This window comes from Arachis hypogaea, chromosome 13 (assembly GCF_003086295.3).
Source record: "Arachis hypogaea cultivar Tifrunner chromosome 13, arahy.Tifrunner.gnm2.J5K5, whole genome shotgun sequence".
In the NCBI taxonomy this organism is placed as follows: domain Eukaryota; kingdom Viridiplantae; phylum Streptophyta; class Magnoliopsida; order Fabales; family Fabaceae; genus Arachis; species Arachis hypogaea.
Genome location: NC_092048.1, coordinates 15,532,369 through 15,553,739, shown reverse-complemented (window position 1 = coordinate 15,553,739; position 21,371 = coordinate 15,532,369). Strand labels below are relative to the sequence as shown.

The window sequence follows — 21,371 nt, the reverse complement described above, 5'->3', positions numbered from 1 at the left end:
CTCCAAGACAACGCCGACCTATTCTCCTGGACACCAGCAGATATGCCAGGAATAGATCCAAATGTAATCTACCACAAGCTCGCCATAAACAGATCAAGCAGACCAGTGGCCCAGAAGAAAAGAAACCTCGGGGCCGAAAAAACGAAAGCAGCTTTAGAGGAGACCAAGAAGCTCCTCAATGCTGGTTTCATTAAGGAACTCCGTTTCACCACATGGCTCTCGAATGTAGTAATGGTAAGGAAAAACTCAGGTAAATGCGCATGTGCGTCGACTTTACGAATTTAAACAAAGCTTGTCCTAAAGATGCCTATCCTTTACCCTGCATTGACAAACTAGTAGATAGTGCTTCTGGCTTTAAAAGCCTGAGCTTCATGGATGCATACTCTGGGTACAACCAGATCCTCATGCATCCAGAAGACCAAAGCAAAACGGCTTTTATAATAGAACACGGAAATTTTTGTTATAAAGGTATGCCTTTTGGCCTTAAGAATGCAGGAGCAACGTACCAACGGCTAATGGACAAAGTCTTCCAACAACAAATAGGACGAAATATAGAAATATATGTAGATGATATGGTAGCAAAAACTCCGGAGCAAGGATCACATTGTGACAATCTACGAGAAGTCTTTCAACAAATCCGAGCATATAACATGAGGCTCAACCCGGAGAAATGTGCATTCGGAGTTCAAGGAGGAAAATTCCTCGGATTCATGCTGACCTCACGAGGAATTGAGGCAAACCCAGAAAAATGTGAGGCTATACTCAAAATGAGCAGCCCAAAGACAATAAAGGAAGTACAACAACTAGCAGGAAGAGTTGCTGCGCTATCACGATTCCTACCCGCAGTAACAAATCGATCATACCATTTTTTCCAGACAATCTCCAAGAACAAAAAGTTCAACTGGACAGAGGAATGCGATCGATCTTTCACAGAGCTTAAACAAATACTATCATCATCACCAATACTCCAGAAACCAGAACTCGGTAAATCATTATTTTTATATCTATCTGTTTCTAACCATGCTATAAGTTCGGTGCTAGTCTCTGAAATAGGAAAAACACAGAACCCAGTTGTTCATACCAGGTCAAGCTGTCCGACCCGGGATGTTTAACGACATGGCGACCGACCTCTTCAGGTCCGACTAGCCGATCTCTTCTCAAAGAGATCGGCCAAACCGATAGGAGAGCCCAATAGAGGGCCCAAATAGAGGAACACGACCCAAATCCAAAGGCAATTCAAGCCTATAGAGATAAAGGCGGTTCCCTTGAAGATAAGCTGACTTCACCCAAAATAAGATAAAGATAAGATAAGATAACTAACTTATCTTATCAGAAAGGTCAGTCCCATCTACTATAAATACACTGGAGCACCCAGGTATAACTCATACTCTGATTCTACATAAAACCTGTTTAATACCCATGCTAACTTAAGCATCGGAGTCTCTTGCAGGTACCCCCCACCCTCCGGTGACCAAGGATCAGAAGTGTAGCCAGTCCAACAAGTCGGACACAACGGCTCCGGCTGCCACCAGCCAGTCGGACACGTCATCTCCGACCAGTACTGAAGATCTCATCCGAGATCGACCAACAGTTTCAGGTAACCCTCGGAACATTGGCGCCGTTGCCGGGGAACCTGGAAGTCATCCCAACACCATGGCAGACAGCCATGACAACGACCACGATTCAGATCTAGAAAACAGAACGCCGCACAAGAACGCGGACACTACGCTAAAGGATACTCCGGAATCCAACGGGGACAAAAACTCATCAAATCCCGAGGTAATAGAAGCACTTCAAGATCGCTTAAAGCAACTTGAAAAAGAAACCCAACAACAACGAGAGGTTGGGAAGGATCTTCAAAGAGAGGTACGGCAACGTCGAGAACTAGAAGACAAACTACTGCAATTAGAAGCCGATCTCAAAGCAAAAGCTCCTCGGGCCACTCTTGAGAAAAATTCACGCAAAGAACAAGATCCATTCACCAGGAAAATCATGAAAGCCAAAATTCCAAAAGACTTCAAACTCCCGGATATGATTTTGTATGATGGTACCATAGATCCCAACCATCATCTCAGCAATTTTAGAAGCAGAATGTACCTCACCGACGCCTCAGATGCCGTTCGCTGCAAAGCTTTTCCAACAACTCTCACGAAGACAGCAATCAGATGGTTCGACAACTTACCTCCAAAGTCCATCTCAAACTTTGACGACCTGGCCAAAAAATTCCTAGTCAGATTCTCCATCCAGAAAGATAAGGCCAAACACGCCCCCAGTTTACTGGGGATCAAGCAAGGCGATCGGGAGAGCCTCCGCAACTACATGGAAATATTCAACAAAATATGCATGGACATACAAAGCTTGCCAACAGAGGCCGCCATCATGGGACTCATCAACGGCCTACGAAAAGGACCTTTTAGCCAATCTATATCAAAGAAGTACCCTACCTCCTTAGACGAAGTGCAGGAGCGAGCAGAAAAATACATCAACATGGAAGAAAATGCTTGGTTGGGAGAAACCTCCAAATTCGGGGTCCCCAACCGAGATAAAGATAAGGAGTCCAAAAGGAAAGAAGATCGACAAGGGGAGAAAATAAAAAAATACCACAATTACACCTCTCTCAGGGTATCCTTGGTCGACATATACAAAGAAGTCTGCCATACGGGGAGAATACCCCCAGCTCAGCCACTCAAAGGCAAAAGAGGGGGAGGAAACCGGAATGAGTATTGTGAATATCATCGAGTGCGAGGGCACTCCACCAACGAGTGCTTCGATTTAAAGAACATCATAGAAAAATTAGTGAGGGAAGGAAAACTAGATCGGTTTCTGGCCACCCGAGATGATGATCAAAGAAAGAGACGAAGGGACGAAGATATCGGATGAACCGCGCGATCGCCTCGTACACCAGAAAGACACGTCCACATGATACACGGCGGATTCGCAGGGGGGAATCTCCAAATCATCTCGCAAAAGATATCTCAAAGAAGTATATCATGTCGAGGGAAAGGAGGAAGCACCCGACATCCCTGCAATCACATTCACTAAAGAGGACGCATCTGGTATCATCTCGGGACACGACGACCCCATGGTCATCACCATCATACTGGCAAACGCCAATCTGCACCACACATTAATAGACCAAGGGAGCTCCGCTGATATCTTAATCAAAGCTGTCTTCAACAAGCTCGGCCTAGAAGACAAAGAGCTTAAGGCATACCCGAACAATTTGTTCGGACTCGGAGATACCCCGGTACAACCACTGGGATACATATCATTACATACAACCTTCGGAAAGGGGAACCAATCCAGGACACTCAAAATAGACTACATTGTGGTTGACGTGAGTTTAGCCTACAATGCTCTAATAGGTCGGACAACACTAAATCAACTCGGCGCAATAGTCTCAACTCCACATCTATGCATAAAATTCCCAACTACAGAGGAGATAGCCACAATAAAAGCAGATCAAAAGATGGCATGTCGCTGTTATAACGAAAGTCTAAACCTCAGAGGCAGAGGAGAAGAGTTTCATGCAATTGAGCTTGGCGGAGTTCAGAGACGAAAAGAACTCCGTCCGCAGCCAGAAGGTGAGATAGAGAAGGTTCAGATCGGAGACACCTCGGACAAAACAACTAATATCGGCACGATCCTGAAAGGAGACTCAAAAGAATTACTAGTACAATTCTTTCGAGACAATGTCGATCTCTTCGCATGGAAAGCCGCAGACATGCCAGGCATAGACCCCAAACTAATGTGCCACAAGTTGGCAGTCTATCCAGGATCTCGGCCGGTATAGCAGAGACGAAGAAAACTTGGGCCAGAGCGATCCCAAGCTGTGGAAGAACAGGTACAAGCATTACTGGAGGCAGGATTCATAAGAGAAGTCAAGTACCCATTATGGCTAGCCAACGTCGTCTTGGTGAGAAAATCAAATGGGAAGTGGCGAATGTGCACCGATTACACCGATCTCAACAAAGCCTGCCCAAAAGATCCTTACCCACTCCCAAGTATCGACGCTCTGGTAGACGCTTCCTCCGGATATAGATACCTCTCGTTTATGGACGCATACTCGGGATACAACCAAATCCCCATGTATCCACCAGATCAAGAAAAGACTTCGTTTTTAACGCTGAAAGCGAATTACTGCTACATTGTGATGCCTTTCGGTCTCAAGAATGCGGGAGCTACTTATCAAAGGCTAATGAATAAAGTCTTCTCAGATCACATTGAAAAAATCATGGAAGTCTATGTAGACGACATGTTAATAAAGACACAAAGCGAAGAGACATTATTGTCCGACCTGGCTCAAGTGTTCGACACTATAAGGAAGCATGACATGCGACTCAATCCTGCGAAATGCACCTTTGCACTAGAAGCAGACAAATTCTTAGGTTTCATGCTCACACAAAGAGGAATTGAAGCAAATCCGGATAAATGTCAAGCCATACTTAACATGAAGAGCCCAACCTGTGTCAAAGAAGTACAGCAACTCAACGGGAGATTGGCCGTCCTATCCAGGTTCTTAGCAGGATCAGCGATAAGATCTCTCCCCTTTTATGCTACTTTGAGGAAGGGAAAGCAGTTCGAATGGACAACAGAATGTGAACAAGCCTTCCAAAACTTCAAGGAATTCTTAGGACGGCCACCTATCCTATCTCGACCACAAGAAGGAGAACCGCTCATATTATATCTCGCAGTAGGAAGCCAGGCAATAGCCTCAGCACTAGTCAGAGAAGATGAAAGTGGGAAACAACCCATTTACTTCATTAGTAAAGCACTACAGGGATCCGAGTTGAACTACCAGAAAATAGAAAAGTTTGCCTACACCCTCATTCTAACGTCTCGACGACTTCGTCCGTACTTCCAGGCTCACACCATTAGGGTTCGAACCAACCAGCCCATAAAAAGAATATTGCAGAAAACAGATCTGGCAGACAGAATTTTACAATGGGCAGTCGAGCTATCTGAGTTCGACCTCCAATATGAAGCTCGGATGGCCATCAAATCACAATATCTGGCCGACTTCATCGCAGAATTCACAGATGCCCTGGAAATTCCCACAGAATGGAATCTCTATGTGGACGGTTCTTCAAATAAGACTGGAAGCGGCGCAGGTGTGATAATTGAAAGCAACCAAGGAACCCAAGTTGAGCTCTCCCTCAAGTTCGGGTTCCCGGCTTCAAACAACAGGCAGAATATGAAGCGTTATTAGCTGGTTTGAAGCTGGCTAAAGAGGTTGGAGCTCAAAAACTCAACATCCACAGTGATTCACAAGTAGTCGCCTCACAGATAACGGGGAGCTACCAAGCCAAAGATCCCACCATGAAAAAGTATTCGGATAAAACCAAAGAACAGCTCGAACTCCTCGGGTAATATAAGATCTGCCACATACCCCGCGAACAAAATGCCCGAGCTGACGGACTCTCGAAACTAGCCAGCACCAAACCAGGGGGCAACAATAGAAGCCTCATCCAGGAAATGCTACAGAACCCGTCAATCTCAGAAGAAAAAAAGATCCTAGCCATAACAGATCGGGATCAAGGATGGATGACTCCCATAATTAACTACCTTAAAGCAGAAACACTCCCCACGGACGAAAAAGAGGCGAAGAGGTTAAAACGGGAGGCTCAGTACTACACCATCATAAACAAACACCCTATATAAAAGAGGGATCTCAATACCACTACTAAAATGTGTGCCGACCTCCAACACAAGGGAAGTTTTAGAAGAAGTACACAGTGGTATTTGTGGCAATCATCTCGGGGCACAAGCTCTCACAAAAAAGGTACTGCGGGCGGGATTCTACTGGCCTACCCTACAGAAAGAGGCTATAGAATTTGTAAAGACATGTCCACCATGTCAGAAACATGCCAACTTCCACATCGCCCCGCCAGAAGAGCTCATCAGTGTAACCTCGCCCTGGCCATTTGCAAAATGGGGACTTGATCTTCTCGGACCCTTTCCCCAGGGATCAGGACAAGTAAAATTCCTCATAGTCGGAGTAGACTATTTTACAAAAATGGATTGAGGCAGAGCCCCTAGCCAACGCCACCGCTCAAAGAAGTCGGAAATTCCTATACAGGAACATTGTCACGAGATTCGGGGTTCCATACTCCATCACCACAGACAATGGCACTGAATTCACAGACGCAGGCTTCAGGAGACTAGTAGCCGACTTGAATATAAAGCACCAGTTCACCTCCGTCGAACACCCTCAAGCCAATGGACAGGCCGAAGCCGCCAACAAAGTCATACTGGCTGGGTTGAAACGGAGACTACAAGATGCAAAGGGAGCTTGGGCCGAAGAACTTCCACAAGTCCTATGGGCATATCGAATAACGCCACACTCCACCACAAATGAATCACCCTTTCGACTAGCATATGGAGTGGAGGCAATGATCCCAGTAGAGATCGAGGAAGGGTCATCCAGAGTAGTCCACTACAATGAAGAAGTCAACTCTCAACTTTAGAGGAAAGAACTCGACCTACTACCTGAAATCCAAGAAAAAGCTCGGATCAGGGAAGAAGCACTAAAACGTCGGATGGCTTCCAGATATAATCAAAAGGTAGTACCGAGAAGTTTCGCAGAGAATGATCTCATCTTAATCCAAAATGATATTGGAACGACTCGACCAGGAGAAGGAAAGTTGGCAGCAAACTGGAAAGGACCCTACCGAGTTGTAGAAGTACTCGGGAAGGGCTACTACAGACTGTCCGAACTCGACGGACGAGAGCTTCCCAGATCATGGCACGCCTGCAACCTAAGAAGGTACTACAGTTCGAAAAAGTAAAAGATCTCATTATTGGATGCACTCTTTTTCCTGAAAAGGTTTTTTAATGAGGCACCAAGTGAGACTCAGACACTATCCGACTTATAGGGATAAAAAATTCCCGCATGTATATATTTGCACTTTCTTTTGAATAAAATATATTTTTAAATATTCTACAAATGTCCAAGACGCATTAATCTGAAGCATTCATCGTCCGATTATAAAGCAACAGATCGGCATAAAGTGAAAAACAATTTCACTGCACGATCACGATAAAGACAATCGTCTGATAAAGGTGAAAACGCGATTTACCTAAAAGACGATCTAAAGATAGCAACCACCTTCTACAAATCGGCAAAGATGAACACAGAATAATGTAAGAAGTTATCGAAAGTGATCCGAAAAAGAACCTGACGAGGTCTTATGGATTGCTAAATAATAACTTAAAAGCTGGCCGACGTTGAGAAGTCGGACCAAGTCAACCCAAGTTATAACTAAACCCTGGAAAGAGGTCTGGCCAACCCTATTAAAGAAAACTACTTTAACTTAGAAGGGCCCGACATAACAAAGTCGGCCCAAAATGAAAAAGTTATAAAAGTAATCCCTGAAAGAGACCTGACAAAGGTCCAAGAAAGAGGATTACAAAAATAACTTAGAAGAGGACGACGAAAAGAAGTCGGCCTCCTACAAAACAAGTTATAAAAGTAATCCCTGAAAGAGACCTGACAAAGGTCCAAGAAAGAGGATTACAAAAATAACTTAGAAGAGGACGACGAAAAGAAGTCGGCCTCCTACAAAATAAGTTATAGAAGTAATCCCTGAAAGAGACCTGACAAAAGTCCCAGAAAGAGGATTACAAAGATAACTTGGTAGAAGACAACATAAAGAAATCGGTTATGAAACGCTGAAAATACAAGCAAGAGCGAGAAAACCAAAAAACAAGTCGGACCCACACAGCCACAACCTCAAAGGATCCAAGCTACAAACTGTAAAGTACAAAGCAATCCAAAGAGGCCGAGCCGCAAGGTTTCAACACTCTCAAAAACTAGAAGAGATACCAAGTCAAGCGCAAAAAAGCATGATATAATCTACAAAGTTATAAAACTTCAGAGGCCACCAAAATTTACCTCAAAAAAGCTAGCAAGCTACTTTTGTTCTTTAAAAGTAAAAGTTGCTAGACAAGCAACTAGAAAGTGTCGGCAATTAACAAAACAATAAAAGTTTAAGAGCCCACAAGCCGGGCCAGCTGCACAAATATCCAGAAAGAAATCAGCAAACATCGGGAGCCTTCTTGGCAGCATCAGGACAAGGAGAAGGAGGGCGAGTCTGAATAGGCACAGCATCCACAGTTCCATCCTCCCGGTTCAGAATCTGGCAATCCGGATCAGACACAGCCGGAGGAGCGGAAGAGGTCGACACTTTGGCAGAGGACACAGGGGGAGGTTCAACATCATCATCATCCTCGTCATCAGGGACAATCTTGCCATCCCTGACAACGTTATCTAGGCTGAAGAGGGTAAGGTCGGCCTCGGGAGCAATAACTCGAACTTGTTCTTTTAGGTTTTCGTAAGCAGCAGTCTCTAAATCCTTCTCCAACTTGGCAACCTTTACCTCAAGCTCCTCCTTAAGGCCCTTCATCCGGTCGAACTCTTGCTTTGCCTCCTCCATAAATTCTTTGGTGGCATGGAGAGGAAGATTCTGGGCAGTTCGGTACAGAGCAGCTCCCATATACGCCATCTTAATGTTGTTTTGGGTCATAAATTTCAGATGGCGAAGGATGGACACAACATCCATGGGAAGGGCACCATAGGGACCAATCTGCTGATCCACGAATTCATTAAAGTCAGGAGCATCAAGGTTAAAAGGGTCAGCTGTTTTCTGTTTCTTATTGGGAGGAACGCCAGAAGGAGCAACAGAAGTCAGGGGAGGGTCAGCCAGACGAACTCGAGGAGTGGGGATCACCTTCCTCGGAGAACTCAGCATGGACGACTTCACGCGCACTTGGAAAGATCCCTCTCCGGCCGCCTTGGCCGAGATGCTTTTAGCAGCAGTCGCCTTCTGTGCTCTTTTAAAAGCCTTCATGGATTCATTATTCTTCATTGCCTCTGCAAAACACAACAGTAAGAAATGAAGCTACAAGTCGGAAAGGCATTTACATGCAAAATAAACAGATAATAAAGGAAAAATCAGAAACGCAAAATACCAGCTCGGTTTGAAGAAGAGAGGGATTGGTTAAAAATTTCGTTGTATCAAGATGGGGAGGTTGACCCCAGTGTTCTTCCAAGACGGTCACAAAAGCTCGCTCAGTTTCATCCAACATCTTCCACGTGTATCGGGACACTCGCACATCTTTTTGCCATTCCAAGGGAAAGGCGAGCTCATCATTCTCATCCAGAAAAAAGGGCCGAGCTCCTTTAACAGCTCGGACCTTGAAAAGGTAATTTTTAAAATCACGGAACGATTCGTCAAACATGGAAAAGACCTTCTTCCTCTGGGAAGATCGAAAGGAGACCCAAGCCGCCTTCTTTTTTACTACTCCAGGCTTCGTCAAAACAAATAAATAGAAGAAGAGAGATTGCGAGGCGGGAACACCAAAACCATTGCACAACAATTGAAAAATTTTTATGAAGCCCCAGGAATTAGGATGAAGTTGAGAGGGAGTAACATTACAAGACCATAACAGGTTGGTCCCAAATTCAGTAAAGGGAAGGGTGATACCCAGCTGACCAAAAAAAAAGTCATAAGAATAGAAAAAAGGGCGATCTCTAACAACCCGAGTAGAGAAACAAACTCTCTTTTCAGAAGAGGGAGGGACAAGTTCATAATTCTTCTCATCGCCGGCATTACTACAGACCCTATGAAACTGCCTAAGCTGCGCACAAAACTCGGAATCAGCCAAAGAGACACACATAAGAACCATTGAGTCCACCCAATCGGCCATGCCTTCAGGAACTTGGGAAGACATCTCTACAACGTTATGGCGAGAAGACATGAGACCAACTAATCCTACAATAAGAAAAGAAGATAGGATTACTAAAAGAAAAAACATCTCGGACGAGGGACAAAAACAACTCGACTAATATGATACAGACGAACAAACAGAAAAGAAAAACTCCAAGACTCAAACCAAAAGTCCCGGGGCATCCTTTGGAGGCAGTAACAAACCAAGGTTAAAAGGAAATTCCTATAGATTACGTCCTGGCACTCATCAAACAAGAAAAAGGTTTCAAAGGAAACAAAGGAAGTAAAAACACAAAAATTACTACCTTTCTACAGTCTATCAGTAAAAAGCATGGTCAAACATCAAAAATGCCAAGCAAAAATCATCAAAGGTCCAACCTTTTTCAGAATCAAGCAAAAACCACCATCAAAGACGCAAACAGAAATGGTGACAACATGCAAAAGCCCTAGAAAAGGTTTAAGCAACAAGAAAAGCAAAAAGGATCTTACAGAAACCCCTAGAACACACAACAATTAGGTGCGACAAAAACAGAAAGATCCAAACTTTCTCTAAAGAAAAATCAAAACTTGATCACAAAGCTAAAGCAACGAAAGAGAAAGAAAATACGAATGGAACTCACCTGGAGAAGGAAGAAGCTTCAGAGGAAAGAAGGAGGCGTAAAAATGGAAGCTGCCCAGAAAATTCGCCGAGCGACGCCGCAACGCGAGAAAAAGCAGAAATGAGGGCAAAAAACAGAGAGTGAAAGAACAAAGGAAGAAAATGTGAAGAAGTTACAAAGGAGCGAAGAAGAGAAATCGTTTCTGGGTTTTCAAAAATCAAAAGCTTCAAAGAAAAAACGGGGCAATTAATGCTAATTAATGAAAGTATTAAACCCCCACACATTTCCAAAGCACTGATGTGAAAGCGCGCGCTTTTAGAGAAAAATGTTCTACATTCAAAAGATTCTACAAAAAGGGAAAAATCGACGAAATGCTTGAGTTCGGCTCCACTATAGAAGGACCGAAGTCAAGGACTCGACCTCAAAAAAGAAGACCGAGCTCAAGCAGGGGCACTGTTCATACCCTGGGTCAAGCTGTCCGACCCGGGATGTTTAGCGACATGGCGACCGACCTCTTCAGGTCCGACTAGCCGACCTCTTCTCAAAGAGATCGGCCAAACCGATAGAAGAGCCCAATAGAGGGCCCAAATAGAGGAACACGACCCAAATCCAAAGGTAATCCAAGCCTATAGAGATAAAGGCGGTTCCCTTGAAGATAAGCTGACTTCACCTAAAATAAGATAAAGATAAGATAAGATAACTAACTTATATTATCAGAAAGGTCAGCCCCATCTACTATAAATACACTGGAGCACCCAGGTATAACTCATACTCTGATTCTACATAAAACCTGTTTAATACCCATGCTAACTTAAGCATCGGAGTCTCTTGCAGGTACCCCCACCCTCCGGTGACCAAGGATCAGAAGTGTAGCCAGTCCAACAAGTCAGACACAACAGCTCCGGCTGCCACCAGCCAGCCGGACATGTCATCTCCGACCAGTACTGAAGATCTCATCCGAGATCGACCTACAGTTTCAGGTAACCCTCGGAACACCAGTATACTTTGTCAGTAGAGTTTTACAACCACCAGAAACTAGGTATCCGAAGATAGAACAGCTCGTATTGGCCCTGGTCACAACAGCGAGAAGACTAAGACAATACTTCCAAAGCCACAGTATAATAGTCAGAACAAATCAACCGCTCCGACAGATTTTAACTAAACCCGAACTAGCTGGACGTTTGACGAAGTGGTCCATCGAGCTCTCCGAATATGACATCCAATATCAACCTCGGAAGACCCCGAAACTGCAAATACTAGCTGATTTCATCTCCAAATTAACAACCGATCACAAGCAATCGGATCACAACTGGAAACTTTACGTTGATGGCGCAGCAAACAAAAGTGGAAGTGGAGCAGGAGTAACGCTCAAAAAAGACGTGCAGGTTATAGCCGAGCAGTCACTACAATTCTCTTTTCCAGCGAGCAATAACCAGGCAGAGTACGAAGCTCTCCTAGCAGGACTAAAGCTCGCCCAAGATTTGCAAATACCTCAGCTCACTGTATATTGTGACTCACTACTTGTCGTCCAGCAGATCAAAGGTGACTTCCAGGTAAAAGATCCTTTGTTAGAGAAGTACTGGCTCATAACAAAGGATCTCATTTCAAAATTTCAAAAGTTCAAAATTATACACATAAACAGAGAACAAAACACAAGAGCTGACGTTCTTTCTAAGCTAGCCACAACAAGGCTAACACCATATACATCAATACTTTCACAACTAACGCTGGAAAAACCGAGCTTTGAACTAAATGGTGTTTTGAGTATTATACAGGTGGAAGACTGGAGAACACCTTTTCTTCAATATATCAAAACAGGAGCCATCCCAAAGGATGAACAAAACACACAGCTCTTCCGAAGAAGAGCAAGCTACTACACAGCAATAGGAGACAATCTATATAGAAGATCTCACAACCTCTTTTAAAGTGCCTCAGCAAGGACGATGCCGAAATAGTAATGGCAGAAACTCACGAAGGAGTATGCGGAAATCATATTGGTGGCCGAGCTTTATCAGCCAAGATATTGAGAACAGGATACTACTGGCCAACAATAAAAAGAGATTGCATGAACAAAGTAAGAACATGCGACAACTGTCAGAAGCATGCTAACGTCTCAACAACACCCGCCGAGAAGCTGCACATCTTAGAGGTAAGTTGGCCTTTCGATAGATGGGGACTAGATATCCTCGGCCCCTTCCGGAAAGCGCCAGGACAGGTAAAATTTCTCTTGGTATCAATAGATTACTTTTCCAAATGGATTGAAGCACAACCCCTGGCACGAATCACAGCCGAAAAGGTAAGGTCTTTCCTTTGGAAAAACATCATATGCCGTTACGGCATACCAAGGGAAATAATTTTCGACAATGGAAGGCAGTTCACGTACCATAACCTCGCCACTTTTTTACAAAACTTCAATATTAAACACCATTTTAGTTCGGCTGAACATCCTCAAACAAATGGCCAGGTAGAATCAGCTAACAGAGTTATTTTGCAGGCCTTAAAAAAGAAGTTAGATGACGTAAAAAGTGAATGGGCAGACCTTGTACCAGAAGTCCTCTGGGGGTACAACACGACAATCCAGTCAGCAACAGGAAAAACCCCATTCAAACTAGTGTATGGGGATAAAGCCCTCATACCCGTAGAAATCGGAACGGCTAGCTTGAGAGCCGAGCTATATGATGCAAGCAAAAACAACAACGAACGGCTAACAAACCTAGACCTAATCGACGAAGAAAGGGAGATAGCAAAAATAAAGCAACTAGCAATGAAGCAGTTCATACAAAAGCGATACAACAAAAAAGTCAACCCGAGGACGTTCGACGAAGGAGAGCTTGTCCTCAGAAAAACAGAAGAGGCAAGGAAACCACAAATACACGGAAAGTTAGCAGCGAATTGGGAGGGCCCATTCCGAATTTCTAAAGTGCTTGGCAAAGGAGCCTATCAACTAGAAACATTACTAGCTAACCCAGTTCCAGGAAACTAGAATGTATCCTCTTTGAGGAAATACCAATCATGATGTACATTGAAGCGGATGAAGGTACTCTTTTTCCCATTTTGAGGTTTTATCCCGATAAAAAGGGTTTTACTCAAAAGGATTTTAATGAGGCCGGACGCCTTACCCAATCAATCCAACACAATAATTCCAAATATTAGAAACATATATACTCTACTATGACTATGATTCACAAAGCCGCGGCAATACCAAATATGTATCCTAACATATATATATATATATATATATATATATATATATATATATATATATATATATATATATATATATATATTATCAAAACAAACCAACCGAGCTTCATACTCGGCAAAAGTCTTAACAGCCAAAACAGTCATAAGCAGTCAAAATACACAACTAACATAAACAAAACAAACTTCCAAAACATCAGCAAAACAATTAAAACCCAAAATACTATTCTATCTTATCCCCGATACTTGAACTGTTACTTTGTTTGTCAACTTCGTCATCAATCAACTCGCCGTTAACAATGATCTTTGTCGCATCAAGTTTGGAAGCATCAACCTCAGGGAATAGAGCTCGGACTTGATCATTAGCCCGCTCGAAACCTTGGGCAAAAGCCTCATAAACCTCACCTTCTAACTCTTTCACTCGAGCTGCCAAACGACCATTATCAGATTTCAAAACTTTACTAGCCTCAACCACCACACCATGAAGATGCCTTTCCTCGGCAAGTTTCTCCTCCTTTCCTTTCAGAGATGAAGAGAGCTCAATAATCCTCTTCTCTTTCTCTTGAACGGCAGCAGACAGCTCGGAAATATCAACAGAATCCTTAACTTCAGATTCAACAGCAAGCTCTTGAACCTTTCTGATAGCAACCAGCCGAGCACCAATAACCTACGACAAAAACCATAACAAGTCAGAAGCATTACACATAAAGGCAAACACGAACAAGAAGATCAAAGTTACCTGAAGAAAACGACTCATCCCAGAACGACCAACCTCTTCAATCATCTTAAAGTCGTCAGGAACCGACAAACCTCGTCAGCAAGAGTAGCGAAAGGAAAGAACCTCGACCATAAAGACCTCATATTATCATCCTCACGATAGGCATGGAGCCTCTTTTGGGACTCATACGCTGCTTCCACAATAGGAAGGGCAGGAGAATTCTCTTCCTTATTCTCAGCTTTCTCAGCACGAGTTTTTGGCCTTTTTCTTTTCGGACGAGGATTGGCCACAATTTGAGCAGCAGCATCACCACCTTTATCCACATTAGTTGTTGACCCTTCTTTCTCGTTTTTCTTCCTCTGACTGAAAAACGACTTCAGTCCAGCAGTGGTGATAGAGGGGGCTTTTTCGGCTGCAAACAAAACCACAAATTCAAAAACGTCAATAACAACCATACCACTATACCAGGAAACAAGGCTAAAGCTATTTACCTAGATAATCCAAAACAGCCTCCTTATCTGAATCCCACTTCAACAAATCCGCAACAGACAACAAACCTACCGACTCCTCTAATAAAAAGTCCAATACAACATTGTCGCCAAAAACCCTATCATCAACATCAAGCACTTGGGCAGGTTCAGGAGACCAAGAAAGGGGGAATCTCTCCTCTAAGAACTCGTTCAAATAAAAAGGAAACTCATCTTCGACACTTCTAACCTTAACAAACATTGTTTTAAAATCTTTGAACGATGACTTATACAGGGAAAACACTGAACAACGCGAATGGCTATTAAGGTTCACCCAAAAGCCACGCCTGACCCCTTTTGATTGAAACAAGGAAAAGAATACCCTCAAAGAAGGAGGATACTCCAGAACACTCATCAGGACCTTAAAAGCACACACAAAACCCCAAGAGTTAGGGTGTAACTGGGAAGGAGCACAATTCAACCAAAATAACACACCACATTCAAAATCCGTAAAAGGAAACCTGACACCAAGCTCAGTCAGTAAGCAAGAGTAAACATAGAAGTATGACCAACCCTCAACTCGCTCGCCCACACAATCCCCTTCCTCACAAGGTAAAAGCTCTATCCTAATCCTATGTCCCTCCCTAACCCACACACTAGAGCCTAACACCTTCACAGACTCAAGATCATTAAACCTAGACACACATTGCTTCACCTGCTCACTAACCCAACTACAAGGATCATCCTCTGCCACAACAACCCTACCCTTTTCCATGAGAAATGAACAAGCGAAAAATAAAAAAGAAAACAGAAGAGAAGACCGAAAACCTTCAAAACGAACCTTTGATACTCATTCTCTCTTCCTCTTCTGATAGCAAATACAGTATTGAAAATAAGAGAAGTAGGAGTTACCTATAGTAATCCCAGTAATAAAACATGGGTTAGTGAAACGGTTTCCATATCACAAGTTAAAACTGCCCCGATCTCAGCCGTTCAAAAACTACAACAAAAACTAATGGCCAGGATCACGCGGGAAACTGCAAGGGGAACCTCACATCAATCATTTCATCACGGGAAACGAAATGACAATTAAATGCTCACTTTCCTCCTTCCCAAGGGAACCAATTCAAAAAACAAAGCATAAAAGCCACGACAACAAATCCAAGACATAAGGAGTAAAAAAGCTCGCCCCTGTCCCCTAAAGGACACAGGGCGACCTTGGGGGCTATGATACGTAGCCTATAAACTCGGTCAACAGAGCATATCTCGCCAAAACAAACTTCGGTCAACTATTGTATCTCACCAAACAGAATCAAGTAAATAACTAACGCCAAAGAATCCGAGAGCTCCAACAAAACACAGAATCTCAACTGACTAGGATTAACATCACTAGGATATTCTCGGCAAGCACGGAAAATCCCTAAACAAGCTCCAACCAACTCACTCCTAACGTCTATATAAATAGATAAGTAACTACGAAGAGACACAGGTTACATAACACACTCACTCTCATTTTGTTATTACTTTCTCACTTAATTCACATTCTTAATTGAGCGTTGGAGTGCTTTTTGCAAGTGTTCCCACCGCTGTGTTTCTCTTCAGCCGAAGTATTACTCTTCCATCCGAGCACTGTGACCCGCTGGAGGGACTGTCATACCTCGGCAGCAACAGGACGTAACAAGAATATTTTTCCAAGATTATTGGTAGGATATATATTTAAACAAATTTGTTAGAATGACAAAATCTATTCCATAATTTTTTGACAATACAAATGACAACCTTTTAATTTCTTTTCCTAGTCAAGATGCATTTTCTATCTTAAAGCTTCCCTGAGTATGACTTTAATCAATGACTTATTAGATCCACCCACATATTTATTGAAGTCATAAACATGATATATATAGCTATTTTGAGTTTACTATCCAAGTGCTACATTTTAACATAAAAAAGACAGAGTACCTTTTCTTATGTTGGACATATTCATTATGGGAATTTATTGTTTTAGATGATGATGAAAAGAAGGAAGATGATCTTGGACCTTGGTTGAATCAAAACTCAAAAGGAATTGATGCTATGATGAATACTGTTCCGAGAGTTACCTGAAACGTTGAGTCGGGTCTGAACGTGAGGTTTAGGTCCCTTCGAGTGGCAGTGACCGACTTGTCGATGTCGAGGTGCCGCATGTCCGAGTTCCTCGTGAGGAGGTACGGGGTGGTACCTGCAAGGGACTCCGATGCTTAAGTTAGTAAGAGCTTTAGGCAGGTTTTTAGTAGATTAGAACGTGAGTTATACTTGGAGCTACCAGTGTATTTATAGTAGAGTTTGATAACCTCCTTGAGGGCGATAATTTTATCTTATCTTATATCTTTGGGAGTTTGTTAAGATCTTATCTTTCTCAGTCACTGTTTTCTAGCAGCAGTGGCTTCGCCGTGTCGATCTAGTAGTATCCAACCTTTCGGATAGAGGGTAGAGGCCCCTCTCTTAGGTCGGCCCTTTGTTCTTTGTGGGTCCCGATCTCGTTCTCGGGTCAGGGTATGAAAAAATACCATGTTGATTAGTATTAAATTTTTGTGTTATTTTTATTTGTTATCTTATTTTTCTCTTTTAAAAAGAAAATTTGTTATGTTTATTTTTTCTGAGTTAATTATGCTTATCTTTCTCTTATAGAATCATCTAGAGATTCTGGTTATTTTATTTTATTTCAAAAATCAAAATCAATTTAGTAATTAGTATAAATAAATAGTATTGTTCTCTCATAAAAAAAACAACAACACAATAATAAAAATTCTTCATACTTTTTTTGTCTCGTTCTTTCATATTTTTATTAATTAGTTTCACCAAAATAAAAACAAGTGTGCAGCAATTATAATATAGAATAACAACAACCATGCACAGCAGAGGAAAAATAGGAAATGGATCTTCTCAATTTTTTTAACACTTGAGGGAATAAAGTGTGATCTTCTATCATTAATTTTATAAGTGAGACAAAAAATAAATATGAAAGAGAACAATAAATGGTTAGATTAAACAATTGACACCATTTAATTTTTTTCCCATTGGAAAGAACCGCTCCCGAAAAGATAAATGAATAATACATGTAATTGGGCTTGAAAAAAAATAATATATCCATTTTATTATGCAATAAGATATGTAAATAGGTATTTATATATGTACACTACCAGTAAGATTCTTCCGATAACTTTTTTATTGAATTGTTTCATCCTCATATAACTTGACCAAAAATAACATATCTAGCACTCCCCTTTTTAGTATATTCCTAATTTCCCACTTTACCAAGGACTTCATAAAAAATAGTGTTAAAGATTTTATTACAAACCATTACAAATTTTAGGGAATTGGGCTTCAATTATATTTAGTCCAGCAATATTCTCTACATGTATAATTAACTAAGCAATCTGACCAAAACAAAATAATAATCAAGTCAATCACTTAAACTCCCATGTTTAGTCTTGTGATTTAAGCAGGGAATACTATGGAATACAGGATCGGATTATCCTTTGAAGAGTTGTTAGTTCACTTTAAAGTAATGATATATATATATATAGCCTTCTACTAAAGTCAACAAAAAAAAATATTAACAATTTCATTAAGTAACTAACATTCAATCAATCAATTACTAATTAACTTGTCATCAATTGGTAATTTTGATTTTTAAATTATCATTAATTAATAATTATTGAAATTTTATTTAAAAAAATAAAATTAATAATTATTAATTATAATTATTTAAAATTAATTAATTAAAAATTATTTAACTATATTTATTGAAAAATGAGAACCCGGGCCGATGATTGTTGAAAAAGTGAAACCCATAGTTATTGAAAAATGAAAACCCGGGAGTTGATTGTTGAAAAAGTGAAGGATTGACGTGTTGATTTTGTCTTCAACAATAAAGATTATTCAAGGGAAGGACCTCAAACTTGTTGGGTTGGTTTAATACCAGAAAAATTTAGGATAGAAATTAAATAAGAGAACATAAAATAAAAAAATATTACATCTAATTTAAAATTTTAAAAGATTATGTTTTTGCCTGATTAATTCGAGGTATAGTTCGTCTTCTGATAAAATCGGTAGACTTTTCAGTTAGAACGTGATATACGTCGGTGATGGAGGAATAATGGAGGTGGGTACCTACAAAGGCATTCCGACGTTTAAATTAGTGTAAATAGATAAGAGTTATTTCTCAGAAGAAGTTGCATACCTTCTAAAGTTTTTTTGTCCTTTTTATACTCGAGTGGACAAGGTTGGCCGTTTCCTTTCTGCTGTAACGCCGAGAGGGGGAATTAATTGTGTATCCGACGTTATAGATTTGAGGGTTGATTATGGTTATTATGAATACGTCGGTTATGACTAAGAATTAGACGTTTCCGAGCTATAATTTGTAACCGATGTTTACTGGTCATATCATGAGTTATAGCTTGGTACATAGAGCCCCCAGGTCAACGTATCTCATTTAAAGGTACTTGGGGTAACTGGAAAGGCTTGGTCATCGGAGGTTGTAATTATAATGCTTTCCATTGTTCAAAGCGCGTGTAGCTTTATTTATTATTTTTCCTATATGGGTACAATTTCCAAGAACTCTTTATAACGGTTGAAAGTGGGTTTTATTTAATGGTAAGGATTTTTGTGATGGAACTAAAGAGTTAACTAAATGAATGATAGGGGGGTTAACTCTTTGTTTCCTGCAATAAACTTGGTGTGCCTATCCAAGTGATATCTACAGAAGCTTTTAAATATAATGAGTACCAGAGGTTAGTAAAATTCTTGCTCTTATTCTCTTTCTTTTCGCTAGCATTTTTCTGGTTTTGGCAAAAAATGAGTGAGAAGAAAGGAAAACTATTGCCCAAGGTTGAAGACGATGAGTCTTACGATTGGGTTGATGACGACGTCAAAATATGAGTTTTTCTGTTTTCTGATAAAGATAATGTGAATGAGGTTAAGCTAGCTAGGGTAGTGAAACTTGGGTTTCGTTTGGAGTTGCTGCCATGCAATCAGTCTGATCGTGTTTTTTATAGGAAAAGGGACTTTGAAAGCTTTTTTATGTATAGTTGTGTAATAGAAAAATTACGCGTTCAACTTCCCTTTACCAAATTTGAATGCAACATTCTCAAACAAATGAATTGTGCACCATTATAAGTTCATCCTAACGGCTGGGCATTTATAAAGTGTTTCCAGGTTTTGATGCAATTTCTTGAAATTAAACCGGAGCTTGAGCTTTTCTTTTCACTGTTTCAAGCCATGGGGGTGTGGAAGGGTTTGTGAGTCAACCTAAATAGTACTCCTGGCTTTTCTGTTTTTAAATTATATAAATCTTCTTTCAAGGATTTCAAAGAAATGTTCTTGAAGGTGAAGTCAGTGGATGAGAATTTTCCGTTTTATCTAGATGAGCATTTGGGAGAGAAATTCCTGCTGTATTGGTGTTGCCAACCGCAACATATACTAGGTCCCGAACTGATAACTAGTCGAAATGAATGTATCATATCATTTCTAATTGAAATGGTAGATAAGAGAGGTTTGATATCTGTGTCTGAATTGCTTCCATGGGAAGAAGATAAGTCATCTGAGATGAAATATTTTGGTGAGACAATCAGAATTTATTTGTATTTGTTTATATTTGGATATTTGTTTTATTGATATTATTATTTGTTTTTCGATACAGCTGAAAAATTCCCTTGAGTGTCTGCCTCTACCTTAAGAGCTCAGTTTAAATCAAATAACTTTGAAGGCTCCTCTTCAAACCCAGAAAAGATGGATGGTGGGGGTGAAGTCAACCAGCCCCCACCCAAGAAGAAAGGAATTGTATTTAAAAAGAGAAAGTCAGACATGGTTTTTATCGACAGTGAACCGGACAAGGACGGAGTAGTGCAACTCGAAGATTTGTCGAGCTTTATAGTGAAACAAGACAAACTTCATATTTTTGAAAATGACCGGGATGGATCATTGGTTTGGGATCGGAGGTTCCCTTTTAATGTTGTTGCAGACGAGGTTGTTGAATGTATTTCAGATATATCCCGGGTGGACGAGGTTGGGGACATAGGAGTTGATCAATTTCTTCAGGTTAGGTTTACAGTAATTATCTTATTCTACTTGAAAGATTATAGTTATTCTAATTCTAAGATTATGATTATAGGTGCTGGGATTCCGGTTGGCCTTTATCGGCCATAGTCAGGAGAAAAAACACAAGAAAGCTGTACTTGAGACTGCAGAGGATGTTGTTTTAAGAGAACAATTGAGTTCAAAGGAAACAGCCCTGACTGAATTGAAGAAAAAGTTTTCTGATGTGGAAAAGGAGAGATGAATGAGTTCGAAAGCAGCAAAGAGGGGGACATTCTTGATGCCTTTGCTGAAAGTTTTGAGCGGGCTGTGACTCAGGCTAAGTTTCTTGTGCCTGACGGGGACTTTTCATCAATGGATCTGAGTAAGGTGATTCGGGACGGTCAGCTTGTGGATGATGAAGAGGTTGTTGAAGAGGGGGGTGACAATTTAGGTGATTAGTCGTTTGGTATTTTGCTGACTGTATGCTTTGTTTTGCTCTGTGGGAACTATGAATCATGACTGTTTTGTTTTGGTTGTTTTTAATTGATCTGTGTAATCAGGTTTTGGCTGTTCCTAATTACTTTGTCGGATACCCTTGAAA

General features: G+C 41.2%; 2 protein-coding genes across 2 annotated transcripts; both read left to right on the top strand.

Annotated features, from left to right (window-relative positions):
• Positions 1-42: 42 nt before the first annotated feature.
• Positions 43-12,252, top strand: LOC112732756 (uncharacterized). The gene is made up of 3 exons (XM_025781535.1): positions 43-250; positions 469-845; positions 11,308-12,252. Exons 1-3 carry the CDS (start codon positions 43-45, stop codon positions 12,250-12,252), a joined length of 1,530 nt encoding a protein of 509 aa, XP_025637320.1.
• A 7,108-nt stretch (positions 12,253-19,360) lies between these two features.
• Positions 19,361-21,210, top strand: LOC112735785 (uncharacterized). Its single transcript, XM_025785286.3, has 3 exons — positions 19,361-19,485; positions 20,394-20,791; positions 20,865-21,210. The coding sequence occupies exons 2-3, from the start codon at positions 20,483-20,485 to the stop codon at positions 21,030-21,032; spliced, it is 477 nt and encodes a 158-aa protein (XP_025641071.1). The 5' UTR covers positions 19,361-19,485; positions 20,394-20,482; the 3' UTR covers positions 21,033-21,210.
• Positions 21,211-21,371: the final 161 nt, after the last annotated feature.